Source organism: Salminus brasiliensis, chromosome 20 (genome assembly GCF_030463535.1).
Source record: "Salminus brasiliensis chromosome 20, fSalBra1.hap2, whole genome shotgun sequence".
Lineage (NCBI taxonomy): Eukaryota > Metazoa > Chordata > Actinopteri > Characiformes > Bryconidae > Salminus > Salminus brasiliensis.
The window spans coordinates 10,107,928-10,130,336 of record NC_132897.1 but is presented as its reverse complement, the minus strand read 5'-3'; the positions used below and the strand labels follow the sequence as shown (position 1 = coordinate 10,130,336).

The following is a 22,409-nucleotide window of genomic DNA, read 5'->3' as shown; positions in this document are numbered from 1 at the left end:
CTGAGGTCCACCTGCTTGCCTTTTTGGACTCCGGAGCGGCAGGGAACTTTTTAGATGCCGGCCTCGCCAGGAAGTTGGCTCTGCCGCTGGTCCCCTTGAGGGAGCCCATGCCCATAGCAGCCATAGACGGTCTGTCACTGGAGCCCGGGGTGGTGTCCCACCAAACCCACCCTTTCACGCTGCGAGCCGATCCTCACACCGAGCAGATAGTGTTCTTCATTATCAGTGCTCCTGACTTGCAGTTGGTGCTGGGGTTCCCTTGGCTCCAGAGTCATAACCCTCATGTGGACTGGCTATCCCGGTCTGTCTTGGCATGGGGGCCAGTCTGTCGGTCCTCATGCCTCAAGACTCCTAGGGTTACTGTGGGTACTGACACCAGTCCCGAAGGTTTTGACTCCTCACGAGTCCCAAAAGAGTACTGGGACTGGGAGGTGTTTAGTAAGCGGCAGGCCCAGCTGCTGCCCCCCCACAGACCCTTTGACATTGCTATTGACCTCCTCCCTGGCACTACCCCCCCCCAGGGGTAGGCTGTTTTCGTTGTCGGCACCAGAGCGTCAGGCAATGGAGGACTATGTCCAGGAGGCCTTGGCCTTAGGGTTTATCCGGCCATCCACTTCCCCGGCTGGGGCCAGCTTCTTCTTCGTGGGGAAGAAGGATGGAGGGTTGAGGCCCTGTATTGACTACAGAGGCCTCAATAAAATAACGGTCAAAGACCGCTACCCATTACCCCTCATGACCTCAGCCTTTGAGGCACTGCAGCAGGCCTCCATCTTCACCAAGCTGGACCTGCGCAGTGCCTACAACCTGGTCAGGGTCAAAGAGGGTGATGAGTGGAAGAAGGCGTTCATCACCCCGTCTGGGCATTACGAAAACCTAGTTATGCCATTTGGTTTGATGAATGCGCCCGCCGTCTTCCAACGGTACATCAACGAGGTCCTCCGGGAGGCTTTGGACAGGTACGTGTTCTTCTACTTGGATGACACTTGGATGACATCTACTTGGATGACATTCTCATCTATAGTAAGTCCGTAGACGAACACGTCGCCCACGTCCGGCGGGTTCTCCAGTTGCTCCTGGAGAACCACCTGTTCATTAAACTGGAGAAATCACAGTTCCATGCGCAGTCAATCTCCTTTTTGGGCTTTGTTGTGTCCCACAACACCCTGCGCATGGACCCGGCCAAAATCAAGGCCGTGGAAAACTGCCAACTTCAACAACAACTTCTCTGCGCCTTGTCCAGCGCTTCCTGGGTTTTGCCAACTTCTTCCGAAGGTTCGTGAGGAATTTTGGCTCCGTGGCAGCCCCTTTGACCGCTTTGAAGAGGAAGACGTCAGGGGGGTTCGTTTGGTCCACGGAGGCCCAGGAAGCGTTCGACGCTCTAAGGCGCCTGTTGACCACGGCCCCGGTTCTCCAGTTGCCCGACCCGGACCTTCCGTTCATCGTGGAGGTGGACGCCTCTGAGGTAGGTGTGGGTGCAGTCCTCTCCCAGCGGTCTGGTCCTGGCCAAAAGCTGCACCCCTGCGCCTACTTCTGTCACCGCCTTACCCTGGCTGAACGGAATTACGATGTGGGTGACCGTGAATTATTGGCGGTTAAGCTTGCTTTAGAGGAGTGGAGACACTAGCTTGAGGGAGCAAAACATCCCTTTCTGGTCTGGATGGATCACAAGAATTTGGCCTACATCCAATAGGCCAAACGTCTTAATCTACGCCAGGCCAGGTGGGGATTGTTTTTCACTCGGTTCGATTTTGTGTTATCGTTCCGACCGGGCTCGAAGAACACCAAGCCCGATGCTCTCTCTTGCCAGTTGGAGCCCCCTCCTCTATCAAGCACACCCACAACTATAGTCCCCAAAGACCGGATTGTGGCGCCCATCCGATGGGGACTAGAAGATGCGATCAAACGGGCCCATCTCACTGAACGCTATATGTACCCAGGCCTGTAAGGGAACGGGTGCTTCAGTGGGGCCATGCGTCCTCCCAGGTAGCACACCCAGGAACTACACGCACACTCGAACTTCTGCGCCGGCGATTCTGGTGGCCCGGCATGGAAGGCGACGTCTACCTGGTCTGACCAACTGATTTGGGCGGAGTACGCACACAACACCCTCTGGCACTCGTCTCTGGGAATGTCACCCTTTGAGTGCCAGTATGGGTACGCTCTGCCCATGTTCCCAGGACAGGAGGCAGGAGCCGGGGTTCGGTCGGCGGAACAGATGGTCAGGCGTTGTCGGAGAACCTCGCAGAAAGCCCGCAGGTCCCTCCTGTCTGCAGTAGCTGCTCAGAAGTGCTATGCGGACAGTAGGTGAAGGCCAGCTCCGACCTATCGTCCTGGGCAACGGGTTTGGCTTTCAGCTAAGGATCTGCCCTTGCGTGGTGCTCCCCGCAAGTTGGCGCCTCGGTACATCGGCCCATTCAAGATCCTTCGCCGGGTCAACCCAGTGGCCTACCGCCTTGCCCTTCCCCCTTCGATGCGCGTGAACCCCACCTTCCACGTGTCCCGCCTCAAGCCCGTCTTGTGTTCCGTGGGTGCGCCGGCCTACACGGTCAGGCGCCTTATGGATGTCCGTTGGGTTCAGGGCGGGCTTCAATATCTAGTGGACTGGGAGGGTTATGGCCCGGAGGAGCGGTCCTGGGGAGGCCCCGAGTCACCCCAGCCAGTAATTGAGCCCAATTCCCCACACCTGGGCAGTAGGCTATATAGGCACACCGATCCAGTTGCCCCATTGCTGGATCTTTTGACTCTGGTGATGTGTGTGTCTGTGTGCCTGTGTAGATCTCGAGTTGAAGGCTGAGTGTGTGTCACTCCCCTTCATGTGTCTCTCCCGAGTCTGTCTCCCTGTGTCTGTGCAGTGTGTGTGCGTGTGCGTGTAGCACACATACACTTGTGTACCAGAGGAAGGCAGGAGTGTCTGTCTTCCCTGGTGTGTGTGTGTGTGTGTGTGTGTGTGTGTGTGTGTTTGCACACATACACTAGTTTTACAGAGGAAGGCAGGAGTGTCTGTCTTCCCTGTAACTTCTCAGTTTTCTTGTTTCTTTTGGGAGATCCTTTTTGCCCCCTAGTTGTATTTCCCTCTAGTGTTAAAGAGGTAGCCAGCTCTCCCCTGGCGTCCTTTGTTTTCCCGCCTTTATTTCGCGTTAAACGCAACGTCTCCTCATTTATTAAATCCACCCCTTTACGTTTCTTTTTTTGGCCGCTTCGATAACTGCCGCTTTGGTGAAGCGGCAGAGTGTCGGTCTCGCGTCGCAACGGCCTGGGTTCGAGTCCCAGGTGGCTTATTTCTCATTTCCATTTTGCCTGTTCTAAGACTCTGCACTTGGGCCCGTTGGTCACGTGATCATGGTAGCTCATTCAGTGGCGCGCTGGCCCTCCAACACGGCGGCCTGGGTTCAAACCCCGCTGCAAGTGAGCACCTCATTACAGTGTGAAATCCTTTTGTTTGAATGATTTAAGAGGGAGCGGCTACTCCAAGTGAAGAGCTCACCTCTCTGTTCCTGACATTCTGCGGCCTCTTACCAAACGCCCAGGAGACCTTCAGTAAGGATTCTATCCTCTAATGCATTTCTATCCAAATTTAAATTGGATGTTTCACCACTTTTGTCCTTACCCCTGATCCGTTTTCTGCATGTTCTGACTGTTCTTGACTGGACAGTTAAAGACCTGAGACTCTGGACTATGTTCTCGGTTTAGCTGCTTTAAGTACCTCAAGGCCTTGTGCAGAAGTTAGGAGTTTGAAAATTGTTTAGATTGTCAAAAGTGAAGGACGTGGATGTGGTGTTTCAGAGCTGTGTGGAATCAAGTGTAGGAGTTGAATTTGGTTTCGGTCAGCGCATGAATAAATGGCAATGGTTAATCAAGGGTTTGTTTCAGTTATAGGGAGTGTTGCTGTTAACTGTAGGGTTGTGTATTGGCAAGAACCTGGCGATATGTTATGCATCACAAGACTCAATACATCAAGACGATTCAATACATTGTGGTATTGCAATATTATAAGCCATTTAAAAAAAAAAATCAAAGAAAAACTGATGGTATACATAATGTGCATGCATAACATCTGAGTAAAATACAAGTTGCAAGGTGCAATCAGAACATGAATAGAGACGGCGTGTGATCACCCATCCATCTCCAGATTTCTTGGAGGTAAGCCTTTGCCTGTTCCCATACCAGAAGCGCACCCAGCAACTGAACTTGACTTTCATTAGAAAGATGTAAATGTGATTACCATACAATGACTGCTCAGGCAACTGCAGGACAAGTTTAAGAGTAGGTGAGTAAGGCCATTTATGGTGTTGAAATACCAGTGTGTTCACGATATCATGGTCAGTATCAGCCGTCTCAACTTGTCCACATTTGGCAGTCATTACTTTGCCACACCCGTTTATATTTTAACTCTTATAAAATGTGTTAATTATAAAGAAAAACACTGGAGGGATGTTATTGTGGGAGGACCTTGCAGAACAGAAGTACTGGATGTGTGGAACGTTTCCTTTCTGCTCTGTTTACTTACACGGGGAAGGGTGTGGTTAAAAGCTAAACTTCAGCCAGCCATCAGAAGGCGTAAGACATTTTGGCTTTACTTCTCAACCGCTGCTGCCAGTCCACTGTAGTATACAGTCTTTGAACAGTGGGATCTCAAGACTGAGTACAACACTGTTATCTAGCAGTTGACACAAACCACTGTCTGACACCAAATTTTACATGTAAATGATACTGTTTAGAATCGAGACTGTATTATAAAACAGTGATACTTCGATAAATCAATATTTTCTTACATTCTTTTAATTGGTGATTTTTATACCATTAGTCCCTGTAACCTTTCTTTAACAACTTTTTTAATGTTCCAAATTATAAATCCCTCTCATAAGCTCATTTCTGTTTCCTCTCTGACAAGCTTACTCAGTTGAAACTCTGAGTTGTGTGAGTGCAGTAGGAGCTAATTTTGAAATTGGAAAATAAGAATGATTTTTGTGTGTGTAACTTTGGAAAACGTGGGCCAGGCCACTAAACATTTGCTTCAGTAGTGCTGTGAGCAGCACACACACACACACACACACACACACACACACACACACACACACACACACACACACACACACACACACACACACACACACACACACACACACACACACCAACAGCTGACTGTGTGCTTTGTTTTTTTTTTTGTTTTTTTTAGAAGTTGGATGGGTATTATATAAGACCACACAGAGTTTGATGAAAGCACATGCTTTTGTTAATGTTAATCTCCATGTAGATGTATTAATAGGAATGCTCCATTCTTGAGAACACACAACAAATTCAATTCTCAGACCACACAGTGCCTCCAAAAGACCCGTCAAGTGTCTAGCAGGGGTAACACCTATATTTATAGTGTATAATCTGTTACTTCATAATGAACTGATCATCAGTGAATGAGGAACTTGGAATGATCATTAGTCAGTAGGGGAGGGTTAAGTCAGTTCTTGAAGTTGGAGAATGCCCACAATTTCATTAACTGTTCTTCCAACCCATCTAAAATGTAGTTTGACCATCACATTTATGTAATTGCTATTCTTCTCTCTGTAGGCATATCAGTGAGGGATGCATATAACTGGAGCAATCAGATTCTCAAACATGCTGTCTCAGCTCACTTGTTCAGGATGTGAATGTCTGATGTCCTTGCTGGGGGCGACCGAACTCCCCTGCAGAGCTCTGCTTTGCTGGTCATAAAGCTTATACACTAAGGAAAGGTGTTCATCCTTAGACCTAGACCCATTAGTTTGAGCCATAATTGCAAAAGTCTTCTAAACAAAAAAGAGAAAAAACAGCTCTTCAATAATGCTTTTTTCTGCTTTCTCCAGGACACTACAGTCACCTCTCATTTTAAGACCATAACAAGGCTGCTTACCGATATTTAGGTAAAATGCTGGTTCTCCAGAGCAGCCACAACAGCTTGGCGCTGAACATGCTCATAAGAGTGGAGAATCCCTACCCATGCCAGCTCTCACGGTCTTTGACAAGACTATGATTGCGATGGAGTCAAACATTTGCCAGAGGGAATCACATGGCCCAATCATGACTGTGTATGTGATGCTATCATCAGCTCCATTGCAAAGTAAGCCCAAGCTAAATAACTAGCTAATGAAGTTTGACATGCTTTAGGAGCTGCTGGTTACATTCTACATGGTCATCAGAGAGTGGTCTTCCTTTCCTCCTTCATAGTCTGGAGCAGCTCGACCACCAAACATGACTTTCACAATCTGCAGTGCGTCATCAGCTCTGCAATGAAGGCCATCAGTGTTAACCTGGGCAACCTGCTCAACCCACACACCTCCAGAACTAGGAAGTGTGCATCATCACACCCTGGTCATCACCTGTTTTAGCTCCTTCCCTCAGGCAGGTGCTTCAGTTAAATGAAAATCAAAACAACAAGAGTACCAGAAGTGTTTTCCCTTACACCTTAAAAGTTACAGAACGGTTTGGGATGTCTGTGTTACTGTACCAGTGTGAAATATGTAGGAAGTATTGTTAATTCAGTAATGTATACTGGCATGAATGCAGTATAACATGCAATTCTCACAAATTGAGAATAGTGGTTCAGTTCATGTTCTCACAGCTTAAAGGTTAAAAGGTCAGTAGCCTGACTTTTCATAGGGTAAAACCTGGGTCCAGAAACATGTTTTCTCAGACTAAGATGGCTATGAGTAAATAACTTCTCTCCCCTTGTCACTCTGCTTCCAGGAACTCCAGAAAAACAGCTGATGTCTGTTACTAAGCAGTGCACTAGAATATACAGTATAACCACATACAAATTCCTTGTACTGTATGTGCAGTGCAGACATACTTGTCCAAATCCATGCTGCAGAAATATAATGATGCTTGTTTGCCAGATTGACTGCATTTGTCTTTAGTCTGCCCACTTTGCAGTGCTACAGACGAAATGAAACCATAGCCGGCTTCATTACGTGGCCGTTTCTGTCAGACAGCCAAGAATGTGATGCCTTAAGGTTAATGGAATATGCTTTTGCAAAGTTAGACTTTTTTTTGCTCATTAAAAACAATGTGTTCTGTACCGTGTTAAGGGGTAACTGTTTGACCTATACACTATGTGGACAAAAGTAATAGGACATTGTTTCTTCTGAAACCAGGGGTACTTCAAAAGAGTTTTGAAGATTTGATTGCATTCAGTAACGCAAGCATTCATGAGGTCAGGATATTGGCGCACCACCCCACCTTATCCAAAACTCCCAACTTCCTAAAAGTATGGGATGGAACACCATCATTCCAGAGAACACAGATCCACTGCTCCATAGCTCAGTGCTGATGGACCGGATACCTCTGGTCCACACTTGGCATTACGCATGGTGCCAATAGGTTCATGTTTATCTGAGCCAATAAGTCCTGTATTATTGACAGTACTTCTCTACAAGCTGTGTGTGTGCGCGCACGCATTTGCACATCAGGATGCAAAGTAACATAGCTGAATTTATTCATTAGAAAACATTTTGAAGACAATTAATATAAAACTACATGCTTTATTCTCTGGTTGTAACTGTGACTTCTAAAGGTTAAGCAAGTGACGTGATTGCTTTTGAGGTTCTGGTTGCATCTGGGTCACTGACACTTTCCTTCCTCTTCCGCAGGGCATCAACATTGTGGGGCCGAGTAATGTAGATCTGCCTGCCCCTGTCCACCCCGGCATGTACCAGCTGGAGATCGTGCTGAAGAAGGGGAATAATCTCGCCATCAGAGACAGGGGAGGTAAGCTGGTTGTTTATTTTTGTGGAAAAAGAAATGCCTGCTATATCATGTGGAGTTCATGCCTCGATGAGCATGAGCGGCATTGACAATACGAGTCAGTGGCTTTAAATGTTATGGCTGATCGTCACTTCCCACATCTTTGAATCTGGCAGTTGTACCAGTAGGAATGCTTCAGAAAAAATAATTCATTGACTTGCATTAAAAGCTGAGAAGAAGTTATTATTTTGGAGATAAGGTTTTTGTGCAAGAGCAATGATGGATTAGTTGTTTTTTTGGGGGACTGCACATTGGTGCACCAGGTTTGTTTGTGTGCCTCACAGCTCCAAGAGCCTGTGATTGAGGGTTTAATTCTCACTCTGGTCTCTGTCTGTTAGGAGTGTATTGACCTCCCAAAAAGGATGAGGTAGATTTGAGTATGCCAAATTACCACTAGGTGCGAGTGTGTAAGTGGTACCCTGCAACAAACTGGTGCCGTGTCCAGGGGTATTCCTGCCTTGCACACAATGCTTCTGCCTCTAGATTCACAATGACCCTGAGTAGGAAGAAGTGGATCAGAGGATGGATAGATGGAGGCTGTTTTTGGTGCCAATAAGCAGTATAGACTGAAAAACGGTGGGCTAAGCCGCTGCAGGCTGAATGGGTGGATATGTAAATGTGGTTTATTACACACACTGTGCGCACATGGCTTGGCTGACACCAAAATGTTCCTCATAATGACATTCCAGGAGCCTTTTCATGTTAAAACGTCACTAATGTATTCATCTGTTGTACAGGGGCAGTCCACTGTCATCCACTGTATGGGGGCAGTTGGCGATCATTTTTTTTTACAAAGTAATTTTTCACAGTATCCGCATCAATACAATATTCAGGGTTTCCATCCCCATCTCTCTCAGTGGGAATGAGCACTGATTTGTGCTCTCGACTGAGCTTTTCCACAGCCTATAACTGTTAGTGTGTGGTTTGGTGCAGTTAATTTATTTAAATGATGCTACCCCTTTTTGGGGGTATTATTTTATGGTGCATGTAACAGAGGGTGAATGTCTTAAGTCAATAAAAGATTGGTGCTTTGTGAGACTGTGGCAGGGCTCAAACTCCCAACCCTGGAAATGGGAGCCCAGTGCGTTTCCACTGCACCACCACAGCTGTGTGAGGTGGCAGTATAAAAACTGTTTAAAAGCTATATAGAAAAAAGGGCGGGAAAACAAACAAAGGAAACATCAGGAGTGGTGTGTATTCAAACAAAGGACAATCTAAACCCTTTTTCAACTCAAACTAGTTTCTTTTTTTTTTAGTTTCTTTTCACCACTGATTACAACAAACTTTCTTTTCAGCTCTTCGCAACTCAAACTCTTTTCTTTTCAGCTCTTCGCAACTCAAACTCTTTTCTTTTCAGCTCTTCGCAACTCAAACTCTTTTCTTTTTAACTTCAGCTTTTCTTCACAACTCAAACTCTTTCTTTTTAACTTCAGCTTTTCTTCACTGTTCACAACTTGGAACCACTGTTACCGTTCGCCCCTCTACAAAGGTGCGACCGGGAATTGTGTTTGGCTGGGTGTATTTGTACCGTGCCACACAGGTGGGTCTGGTCAGTGTTGATTACTGCTTGGGCTCCTGGGGCTTGGAGTTCTTTACTCCAGCTCCACCAGCTTTCCCACTGTGCTGGCCAAGCCCCCTGCTGGTGGCTGACGGTACACGCTGCTTACAATAACATACCAATAATAACAACGCACCTTATGTTGCTAACCAGCTTTTCAGCTTCTGCTGTATCAAAACAAAGAATACGGTTGAGCATTTCCATTACGTAATTTTGCATTGCTTTTTCTTTTTAGAATTTTTACTAAATTTAGATATTTAGTTATGTTCTCTCTGGCTGCTGATGACTTTTCTTAAACCAGTCAGAAACATTGAGCATTTTGTTCCACCCCCCAGCACCACAGACTACAAACCAATAACACCTATTTTAAAGCAGCATTGTGCAAGAATTGTTATTTCCTGCTCCTGGGCACCCCCTAGAGTCACAACGTTTAATTGATCCACACCCAAAGGTTCGCTTTGCAAAGTTACATACTGCAGCAGCCAATGTGCTGAGCCAAGAGCCACAATGATAGAGACGCTATTCTCCCCATTGCAAGTCAGTAAATCAGTGGAGCATCACAATGGTTTTGAAGCTGCTATTTTAAGGTAAGAATGCTACATAGTGTTGCTTTAGAACTGGCTGCTCCTGAAACTTTCATTTCAAACAGGGTAAAGTTTTGATTGAAATTGGTCCTTTTTCCCTTCCTATGCAAAGCTGCTGTTTTTAGAGATACAAGGTTGTCTTATGAGGGCAGTGATTTTGTGGCCTAAATTTACATACTGGCATTTGAAGCCCAACGTGCTCCACTGTTGCACCAAATAGCTTATTGTTGTTATCTCACTTTAGCGTTTAAGAAAACCCTTGCAGAAATGCACCATGAAATCAATACCAGCCTAATTAAATAAAATGGCCTGGGACATTCTATACACCATCTCCTCCATTTATGACATTACTTGAATTAATTTGCATGAATTGCTCTAGACAGCTGGCAGAGGGCTGATGGATGACTTGTACTTTTTGCCCATTATCTGGATACTGGTCTGAGGGGCTCCTGAGTCATACAGGAACCATGTGTTAAGGTGTGCCTTTTAGTGTGCATTTCAGGCTGTGTGTGTGTCAGTGCCAGGGGGATTGTTTTGACTGCTGGATCGCTAATGGTCTCATTAGGGGCTGATGGGACGCTACAGCAGAACTGTCTAGATACACTCTTAAATGTACACACAAACACACAGACACATACACAAAGTTAAATAATGAATAGGCAAGTAAACAGACCTGTATCAACAACACTACATGGTCAAAATGGTTTAGAAGGAACATTTAAAATAAAGGAACATTTAAAATAAATAACCCTATAAAACCTGAAAAATTATACAATGAATTGCTTAACAATACAAATACAGTATCCAACATATAATATGGTAATTTGTAACACATACACAATAAATCCATCTACACATTTTGGGCTTTTAGATTGCTCTTTGTACAGTTGAAGTCAGAAGTTTAGCTACACCATGGACCGAAATCATGCAGATATTGGACTTTAAAGCATATTCTGGGGCAGAAAATAACATGCAACATATGCATGCAACTAGAATTTGGTGCATAAACTTTTAATAATTTTAGGGGGGTTCTGAAATCAACACAGTGAAAATAACAAAAATTCTAAATGTACATACCCACACCCCTTTAGATTATTGAATCAGTGATTCTGAAAGGCCTGCCATGAACTGGAATCTGCTGGAAAACCAGCATCACTGTAACCAGCAACATGTTCTTGGGGTTTTTGATACCTGCACATTTTACAAAGTGGATGAAATGCTAAAGAAAGATGACTACCTCTGCTGAAGAAAAATGACTAGAATTTTTCAGCATAACCTCAAACCATCAGCCAATATTGCAATGACAATTGTCCATGATGAGTGTACGTAAATTATAAACTGCTTCAGACTGTAACTGTATCAAAATAAACGCAACAGCAGCATTGGGAATCACTTTGTTGAAGGAGAAGAGTGGATTAAACGGTAAAAAGAGCCAATCTTTACCTCAGCATTCAATCAATGATGTCTTGGACTACAGCTGCCACCCCAGCCCATTTCCTTTATCCACTCAGGTCGAATCAATTGAGTGACAGTGGAAGATGCTCTACATCTTTGGCTGTCCTCGTTGCTGTAGCTCAGCCATAGCCCACCTGAGCCTGTTCTGACCTGGACATGACTCATCTCTGGCTGCCTGTATGAGGGCTCATTTTCTGCCCGAACATGACTGCTGCTGCCAACTTCTTGGCCTCCAGCACTGCCGTAGTATTGGCAAAAATATGAGCAGTTCTTCATTCCAATGGGCCTTTTTCTAGCGCTGTCAGAAGAAGACAAGGATTGCTCTAAGCATTGCAGTTCTACATGTCAATATAGTATGAAACCCGTTTATAGTTGGAGTCGTCTATGTGGCATGATAATTCCAAGGGGAAAAATAGACAATATTTTACATACAGCTATGAGACTTAACATAATGCTTGGTGCTAGTTATACTTTAGACCTGTCTGTTTGAGGAAAGAATACATCAGATTCAGTCATGGCCATTATATAATTTCTTCTGCTGCTGTTTTTTGCTATTTAGGTCTTCAGTAGACTTGTCCCCTCTATTCCTTGTGTCTAAAACATGGAACTTGCTTCCCTAATGCTACATGGCAGAAAGGTGTACAGTTTCAGAGGTCTTCACCTGGGACAGAGAGAGTGGTATAGAGAGAGAGAGAGCGAGAGAGTTTCCTTTTCACATCCGACTGACTCGGGCTCTGCTTACATACGGCCTCTGAAAGCCACATGTCATTGATGAGATCCTTCCTTTCAGCAAACCAGAACCTGGCAGCTGGCCATGAAGTCTGAAGTATAACTCCCTCAGCAGTTTGCATGATCATAAAGTATGTTTTACGTTCTACTGCTGAACTGTTATCCCTCAAAATCCGCGGAAGACAAGCGTCCAGGTTTTTTCTGTCCTGGCACCAAAGTGGTGGAACAAGCTTCCCCTGGGTGTCCGAACGGCCGAGTCGCTCGCTGTCTTCAAACACAGACTGAAGACCCACCTCTTCCGAGAGTACTTGGACGATTAGAGTACTATGGTCACCTTTTTGTCTTGTGTTTAGTAATGTCTAAGCTTAGAGGTATCCTTTGAATTATTGGTCTATTCTTCTATGCTAAGGTTTTTCTTGGGTAAATAGCAAAGCACTTTGTACGTCGCTCTGGATAAGAGCATCTGCTAAATGCCATAAATGTAATGTAAATGTAAACTGTTACAGTAGAAAACAGCCATTGAGCCATTAAGGCAGAGTAGATGTCTTTTACTTTATCAGGCAGAAATTAGTTCTCTTATTCTCATTCACATTACAAAAGTGCTATGCTGTTTACTCAGAAAATATCCTTAGCTTGTTTGTATAGACTTAAAGATTCCTTAGTCTAGATGCTACCCAACACAAAAGTCAGCATGGATACTTGGATAAGCAATACTCAACAAACTACACTTTGCCTGAATGTGAAACAAATCAAATAAGACATGAGTACTATCGTAAGCCTGAATAAGTGCTGATATAAGTACTCTGGGAAGAGATGGCTCCTTAGTCAGCGTTTGAAGACAGCAAGTGACTCTGGAAGCTTGTCTTTTATGCATCTTAAAGGATGGTGTGTCAATCTGTACTTAAAGCTTAAAAGGCACTTGGTAAAGATCGGGTTTTAACCATTGCCATCAAGTATGAATGGGGCTGATCCATTTTTGGCTTTGTAGGCCAGCATCAGGGTTTAGACTACAGGAAGCCAGTGAAGTGAACATGTCTGAACATGGGAACATTTTGTGGACAAGGAACAAGTTGTGTATAATAATATTATGCCATCTCAATGTTTAAACTCATAAGCAGCAAGTTTATTTTCTTAAGAAAACCATATTCTATTTTGCTGGTTTGGCTAAGCACAATGTCTGCTGCCATTCCTGCTAGTTCCAGACTTTCTTTGCCTCAGCCTCATCACGCTATTTTACTCTTTAGCTCAATATGACAGACCTGTAATAATTTTTGAGAATTATGTTTCCATAAAAATGTAAATACAAGCATTTCATTACTGCAAATAAAAAATCTTCCAATGGCAGATTTTAATCCAAGTCATTTTTAGAGCATTTCTATTGGTCCATTCATCATGACATTTTGGCATAATATATAAGAACAGCTATCAGTCACATTATTATAAAGTGAAAAACAACAAAAATGGAGATCCAAGGTCTTTGTAAGACAGCGATCAAATGTCTGTATGCCAGTTTGGGCCTGATATGAACTTTGGCTGAAATGTTGACATATTCGATTTTGCACTCATGCAGCCAAATGTCATGAAGGACACAAAAAAAACACACACACCCTGTGTGAGCTGGATGACCTCCAACAGAGTGACTTGAAAAAGCTGTGTGTAAATCTGCTATATGCATACAGTAAGCCTGTCAATTTATTGTATGTGTACAGTCATTGATGTTGCAGAGAGAGACAGCATATTAGAGTCCTTAGATCAGTTTGTGCTACACACACTTACCCCTCCTCATGCAAGCAGGTCACATTATCTTATGACACTGTGCTGCTAAACATTTTTTTATTAGCAAATAATGATTCATTGTTTTCTGCGCAGGACACGAATCATACATATAGTCATTCATCTCTTTGAAATTGTTGCCCTTTGAGTCATGGTGACTTGTAAATCTAACTTTTTAATTTGCTCATTAACTCATTTCAAGACAATTTATTTCACTTCCAGCGGTTTGTTAGAGATAACCAGGCAGTAATGGACTCAACAGCGTCCAGCAGTTTTCGATCAATGAATGTGACGTTGTGGCTGGTTGAAAAGTGAGAGGATGATAAACTGGGACCTGTATGGAAAGTCAAGTTTCATGTTTCATGAAATGCTGCTGGATCTTATGGCTGTGTGTAGACAGTTGAAGCTGTCATGAATCGGCCTGTTGCCACTCTTTGTTCTTCTGCCTGCTTCTGATGTTTCACTGTCAGCAGATACTAAAGAGGAGCTGATGGATCGATGGGCTCTTGGATGGATGACTCAAACTAGCACAATACTGGATCATGTTTGGCAGTGTGACAAAAATACAACAACACGTTACTTCAGAACATTTTCATGAAACGCAGTGTGTACATATACTCAATATTGGGTTTCTGAAGTGCACATGTTCTCCTCCAAGCTGTCCAATGTTTTATTAGCAGCAATTCAAAAGGAAGCAGTTGGCTGGCATCATGTGACTTGGAAGTACATGCTAGGCTTCACTCTCCCAGCACTGTAGTAGCTTTGTGTGATAGGGGTGCTTTTATAATGGGCTAACATCCAACCAGCTACCTCTACATGTTGCTGTTAAAAAGATCATTGCTCTGTATCTCAAATTGGCATGACAGGAATAGCTGTGGCATGGCTAGCTGTGTGTAGGGTCATGGTGTTTGCTGCTGTTTATTTTCTTTATGACCGTATGCATTTGGACTTCTGCAGTGTGGGTGCCACTAGGCGGACTGTGGCAGAATTTTCAGTCGTAGCTCTGAAGTTAAGAAGCATGGAATAGTAAGATAGCTGTCATCTGAATGCTGCATGTAGTTTATGCAGATACTGTACAGGTTGTAATACATATTGTGACTTAATTTAACAGTCAGTCCGTTCCTGAAGGCTGTGTAAAAGCAGGAAAAATAAGCAAGGATAAGATTCTGAGCCAATTTGACGAGCCAAACTGTGATGGCTAGACAACTGGGTCAGAACATCTCCAAAACATCAGGCAGGTCTTTTGGGTTTTTTCTTTTTTCTTTCTTTTTTTTGGTATGCAGTGCCTCCTAAATGCCAGCATGCCAGTACCTACTAAAGGTTATTAAAGAAAGGACAACTTGTGAACCAGCAACAGAGTCATGGGCACCTCTAACTTATTAAAGTGATCTCTCATAACTTGCAGGATCTGCTGCCAGATACCATAGGATGCCTTCAGAGGTGTTGTGGAGTCCCTGCCTAAAATGGTCAGATCTGTTGTGGTGACACAAGGGGGATTAATGGTATGGCTACTCTCTGTCTGTAGATGAAAAGAAAAAGGATATTGGCATGAACCCAGAATTCCCATATTGGTGCATCCCTAATTCTATTGGATCCAACTCCTCAAGAGTAACTTTTTGTGAGTGCCAGAGCCTAGGGGCCATTATCGGGCCCCTGGAGGGCCTGAGCTAAAATCTGGTCTGTAGGGGATCATAGTGATCCCAGCTGTGTGCGAGACGTTCCAAATTTCTTTCCGATGAGACTAATCACCCTGTGTGACTCACTAAGGGAACTGAATTGAAAATTTCTTCCTTAATTATGACTCAGTATGAATTATTCAATGACCTTTTTATAGCTCTCATGGCCTGTCATGATTTTTTGGGTAGCCTAATTATGAATGTTCGGAGAGAAGTGTTTCATTCATTTCAAGTTAAACTCAACTGCTGGATTTCTTTTCCTTAGTCTTTATTTCCTTTTCTTGTATTTATTAGTTTAATTTAGAAATGCCTTTTCTTATAAAACACTCTTTTAGACTTCATTTCCTCGGACGCAGTGTGATATACTTGCATCCTCATTTAGTTTGTTGTTTTCCAATCATTTCATATCAGAGTTCTCATTACACTCAAGTTCAGTCATGTAGAGTCGATCAGTTTCCATCAAATTAATAATTTTTTATCATTTATATCCTGTTCTCTAAATAAGCAAGCCTGCGTCCACTGAACAGGAGCTCTTGGCTTTATAGGCAACTTCTGGAATACAGCAATGCAGAGACCTCAAATAGAAGTATCCAATCCATTTTCATTTTCTCCTTCAGAGTGGTGTGTTTGAGACTAGGATGTGGAGAGGGTTGAGAACGTGTCCTGGGTCAGAACAGCCTGATAAAGGCCCACCTCGTCCCCTCAGACATGATTAGAGCACCGTGATCACTGATCCAATGTCTCTAATGCAGAGGGAGAAAAGGAAGGCACGTAGTAATGTGGGTGTGGAAGTGTGTGTGTGTGTTGAGGGGGGGGGGGGGGGGGGTGTTTGCTTTGTGTGCTGGGAGAAAGTTAGGAATGGTCAAGTGTGTGTGACTGCCATGTATGGGTTAAATTCAGAGTCTAAAGCTACAGGTTAGAGGGCGGGGTACCTGGACAAGCTGTGTGGGTATGTGTGTGCGTTTGCACAACAGTGCAACCTACAGTTGCTGAAAGCATTTATTGGAATGGCTGTCATGTCAAATGTTTGTGGACACCACTTCGAATGAATGCATTCAGCTACTTTAAGTAACACAGATGTGCAAATGCACGCACAAACAGCTTGTGTAGTCCCTGTACAGAAGCATTACCAATAGGGAGCAGATAAACATAAACCTGTAGATTAGGTTAGAGGCTAGAGGGGTATAAAACCCCCAAGCACTGACCTGTGGCACAATAGAACTGTGTTCTCTGGAATGATGGTGCTCCATACAATAGTTTTGGTATGAACTGGGGAGTTGGGGTTTAGGTAAAGTGATCATCCAACATCCTGACCTCACTAATGCTCTTGTTGCTGGATGTAACCAAATCCTCACAGCAATGCCCCAGAATCTAGTAGAAAGCCTTCCATGGGGAGTAAAGACAGCTACTCCTGCAAGAGCAGGATACACTCTTTTTAGTACCCTGGATTTCAGAAGAAACAATGAATGAGCAGGTATCCCAATACTTTTGTCCATATTGTATATTTTCTTATCAGGATCTGATTGTTCTGATTGGTGCTTGACAATGCACTGTATGATTGAATAGAAACAGAACATGAATTTAAGACATGTATTAATCCTAAAAATGCTCACGGCTATATTACAGTTTATACTATCATATTGTGTGTAAGCACGAGGCACCAACTGCACCCATTGATGCTGTGTTTGCATGCACACATTCTTGTTTCTGAATGTGTCTGAGTGTAATGCATACCTACATTCATATAATACAATATTGATGCACTGCAAGAATTGGCCATTTTCCCTGGAATGTCAGCAGTCTGTATCTGTGTCATCTATAATCAACACAATATCCAATATACCATAAGTAATTCTATCTAAGAATTCAATTCAAGTGGGTTCTGTGGCCACACGGTCTGCCGTTAAGATCTCATCCAATCAGGCCTGTTTTTGACTGCTGGATATTCTTTCACTTCCACTAAATGTAAGTTGAATTGGGCTAGCCTGTATTGATTTTTTCAGGGGTCGGCAGGGGCGCACTTCAGGTGTCTGAAAGAACAATTTGTCTTGAGGAAACTCTGCACTGGATCTGGACCTGACTGTCAAAACAGCTATTACTAAAAGCGACTGAATGTTAAGCACTCCTCTAAAGCATTGGGTGATTATGTTTTATTACACATTTGAGTGGCCAACATGGCCACACCTTCAAGCATCTCTCTCACACACACACACACACTTCCATTTCAGGCAGTCAGCAGTCGGTTTCCACCTGCTTTTAGTATCAAACACTTTTTACGTCTGGAATGGCTATTTACCTCAAAGTTCAAGCTGTGCATTGTTACTTAACTTTTATCATAAACTCTGAAAGAATGACCCCTTTACAGATTTTATACCTGCTTGTGATTTGCTCCATTTCTCAGTGTAATGTGAGGCCATATTTTTGTAGTCCTCCAATTCATTATTCAGGAGCCATTATGTGGGCTTTCCAGCGTTAACGACTGTGATGCAGTCCATTAGATTCTGCAGTTTGGATGTATACTCTTCGTCAGTGTGTAGCAGTCTGGTTTGGGGCACAGCAGTCTCTAGGCATCTTCTGAGCTCTGACAGGGGTCTAGTTATTAAAGTACATGTGGATATAATACAGCAGTGTTACTGACATTAAGATTTGCCCATTGTTCCTTCTAAATGTTTGTTGAAAATGTGAAAATTCATGAGGGTAGTAGATCCTCAGACCTGAGGATATTGAAATTATATAGAGTTGAATAAAATGGGTGACATATTGAACACTGAATTATATAATCATAATGAATTCATTCTACAATTTTCAATCAAAGGAATGAGTGCATTAGGTCATAATTGCTAAAGAGTCTACACTATATGGACAAAAGTATTGGGACAACTGTTCATTCATTGTTTCTACGGAAATCAAGGGTATTAGTTCATTCTGCTTTTGTTGGAGTAACTCTTTGCTGTCCAGGGAATGCCTTCTACTAGATATTGGAACATTGCTGTGAGTATTTGATTGCATTTGGCAACAAAAGCATTAGTGATGTTGAATGATCACCACTCTGCCTCATCCCTAGCTCCCCAACGCATCTCAAAAGTATTTGATAGAGCGCCATCCTTCAACAGCCTAATGTTGGGATGCATTACATCCCTCTAGCCCACACCTGGCATTAGGCATGGTGCCAAGGGGTGTGCCAATACAGATTGTCTGAGTTTTTGTTCATTTTGACAGGCATTTTTGCTAGCTCACTGGACTAGCTAACATGCTACAGTGTGGCCAGTCAGTTGATGCCCGATGAGTACTTGCTCTATAAGAATTAGGCTGCAGGTTATATTGAATTTGATGATTTATTGTACCAGCAGTTGACTTCAGTGAAAGTATTTTGTCCATGGACACCTCTCTAGAATCTCTAGAATCCCCAATTAAGCTTTGCGATTTTAATTGGTAGCCTTACGGTTGCTGCCTCTCTTACTAGGCCACTAGCCACCCCAGTAAAATGAATGAATATTGTAGATTCAGTGTTTCTTGTCAGTGGATTATAATCTAAATTGTATTAGATTCACGGATACTTTGCTGTTCCGTCACCATGCTTAAATAGATGTACACTGGTTTGTCTGCAGTGTGGCTGGAAAATTGGTGCAGAGAGTGGTCTTATCTTTTAGTTGGAAACATATATCATTGTGCCAGTATGAGTGATCTTGTCGTCTTTTTGCTGAAAGCAGTATCACACTGCCCCTTTGTGGCAATGTAAGGTATGTGAATGCTGAGCCCCTATGTCTGATTAGATCATTTTTAGCATAGATGACCCTGTCTGCAGTTTTAAACTTTAAATAACAGACATAAGGCTTTAAAAAAACAAAAAAATGTCCAGACTATAATCTCAACTGTTAGTGGATCAACAGTTCAATATCTGCAATAATGTGAATGCTAAAGGTCTTTAAAGCTCATATCTTGTGACTGTAAAGACAATAAAAAAGAACTATGCATATAAATATTATGCCATTCAAAACCAGTCCATCCACGGCACATTTAAAGCCTTCAATCTATAACTCCTGTGCCCAGCTGCATGGACTTTAATTTCATGCTGTTCAGGCTGCAGGATGGACGATGGTGCGCTGCTATGTTTATAGACCCATGAAGAGATGGAGAGTGCGAGTAGAGAGCTGTTCTGTGGTGCATGCCGGGCCATGTGTGCATCGATTGTGGAGGAAAAGAAGAAATAGTCCCACCCTATGTCTCTGAAGACACACTAAAATCCACCCAACTGACTTATTGACCGGATCCTCAATAGCTAGCAGATCCGTTGGCGCACTTGCAGCTGTGCTTTGTGAATTATGCTTTGTGGAAAGAAAAAACACACACACACACACTTCCACTTTTGTTCAGTATGTTTGAGTGGGAACCCCCATTTTACCCAATTTGCTGCTCACTAGCCTTGCTTGACCACAGCTTGCACCCACATCAGTCATCTTAATGGAACACCCTTGGCCTCATAGCTCAATTACTTTCACTAGTAGTTCTATGCAACATCCCTGCCTTTCACATACTTCTGACAGCTTTCCAAGGCTGCAGGGAATTATCTGGAGAATGTTCTTGGACCTATAGCTGGCTTATTACTGGCTTCTCGAAGTCTGAAAGTTCTGGAAGTTTCTTATTGAAAATAAATTGTACCAATTTACAATAAAATTGTAAACCAAGTGTAACTAGGCCTCAGTATTTTATTGAATTAGAATATGGCAAGAGGCTATCTATTGTTGTATTGTGTTATATTAGCTTGTGGCTAGCGTGTTCGATTGAGGCACTTTAAAGCACAGCTTTTTTGCTTTATTGAAATGTGTATCCTGGCACATCGCTACATTTTTATATCTGTAAGTTTATACCCCCCTCCCCTCCTAATACTAGTAATTGGTAGTGTCTCATACTTACGAATTGTCATGCAAGTAAAATGTGAAATGAATTCAGGTAACTGGCTCAGCCAGAAAATGGCTAGCCTATGCATATATACCCAAATGCCATTAATCTAAACTTGGTCTGAAATGTGCAAATTTCCATAGTACAAAGGGATTTGGCTTCTGAAGCACCTGCTTAACTTGAGTACAACTAAAATCGAGAATTGATGTTCATGTATTGTCACTCACACACTTTGTACACTATATTGCTAAAGGGTAATGATAGTGAATTTGTCCTCCCTTTGCTCTTGTATTAGCCTCTACTCTTCAGGTGAAGGCTGTTCACTAGATTTTGGAGCAGTGGTGTATTATTGAGGTCTATTGAGGTCAGGTACTGAGGTTGGATAATCTGCTCTGGATCACAAACACCACTCAAACTCATCCCAAAGATACTGGATGTAGCTTCATCACTCCAGAGAATACTCCAGAGTTACACTGCTCCACAGCCCAGTGCTGAAAGTCCTTCTACCCCTCTAGCCCATTGTCATCATTGGTCATTTTGGCCTTAAACTCATGTGCATCTTCTCCAGAATGTCTCACTATATTGGCAGTGCTTTTTCTATGGAGATAATAAAAGCAATATCTGAATTTACTAATATTAAGGGTTGTCCACAAGCGTTTTTTGGCATACAGGTGTATTTTGACTGTATGTATATGCCGTGTAAATGCTTTTTTCTACTATATAATGAATATTGGGGTTTTTTTGCATGGTGTTATTAATTTAGGAAAACAAGCAGCAGTCCTTTAAAGCTAGATCTACCATCTCCTGCTTATCTCTCAAGTACTCCTGCTCCTATAAGAAGCTGAGCATTTTAATGAATTGTGGCAGTGCAATATGTCATGACATTAATGTGATGGAGCAGGTCTATTGGACTGCTCTAATGGCATTACCTACTTTACTCCGAGGGAGTGCAGACTGAGTTATGGTAAGCACAGTGGAGAAGAATGTGAGAAGGAGAGAAGAGTGCAGTGTTAATGGGGGTTCCCTGAAGATACTGGAGTTTAATTACAGTGCTCATACACAGCACAGCACACACCACAACACACATACACATACCCTTGAACACTTATTTATTGCTTACTCCGCGGCCTGTCCGCCTCTCTGCATGTCACTGCACAGACCCTGGGGTTACTGCAGGGCTTGTGGAACGTGATCTGAATCCAAACCAGGGGAAGTTGATTATCTGCTTCACAAACAATGCTTGGAGTCTCCCAGTACTGACATTTGTTCTGGCCCTGATGCTTCCCTCTGAGAGCTTAATCCAATAGAAGAGACATACCTGCCAATGCTGATTGGAGAGGATGCAATGAAGACCAATCCATTCAGGTTCAAGTGGCCAGATGGAAGAATCTGGACAGATAATGGCCTTTTCAGGACCTAATGGCATTTTTGTTGAAACAATGCTTTTGTGGTTTGTTACTGTGCATTATCAAAACATTATGACCAATAAATAATATTCTGGTGGTGCACATGCCACCAAAACCGCTCACTCTACAAGACATCTGAAGGTGTCCTGAGGCAACTGCCACAAAGATGTGAGCAGCAAAGTCTTGTAAGTTGCAAGGTACAGCTGCTCTTAGACTTCTTGAGGTAATCTCACAATTAAACAGCCTTCTTCTGTTGCCCCAATGTCCATAAGTATATGGAATGAGCATTTACTGCCCAACACTGTCTCCAATTGGTGGGTTGTCCTTCCTTGCACCACTAATGTTGGGTACTCTCCACTGCTGACAAAAGCTCCTGAAGGCCTTGTCGTTTTGGTTCTGACCCAGTCGTCTGGCATTAACAATTCAGCCATTGTCAAGTTGCAAAAGTCCCACAACTGTACATGTGACATTGTTATATGTGACATTGTGTCATCATGTTTTTGCATATCAGTTATTTTGGATTAAAATAATAACATTTTTAGATTCATTAATT

At 43.2% G+C, this 22,409-nt stretch overlaps 1 protein-coding gene across 6 annotated transcripts in view; it reads left to right on the top strand.

The window, feature by feature from the left end:
* mctp1a (multiple C2 domains, transmembrane 1a) overlaps nt 1-22,409 on the top strand; it is a 196,512-nt gene that overhangs the window by 86,017 nt on the left and 88,086 nt on the right. For 5 of the 6 annotated variants that reach the window (XM_072665258.1, XM_072665256.1, XM_072665257.1 and 2 more), the window contains exon 2: nt 7,623-7,740. In XM_072665258.1, the coding sequence (XP_072521359.1) occupies nt 7,623-7,740 (118 nt within the window). Of the gene's footprint in view, nt 1-4,127; nt 4,141-7,622; nt 7,741-22,409 lie in introns of those variants that run through there. The other variant, XM_072665261.1, reaches the window with a different exon arrangement.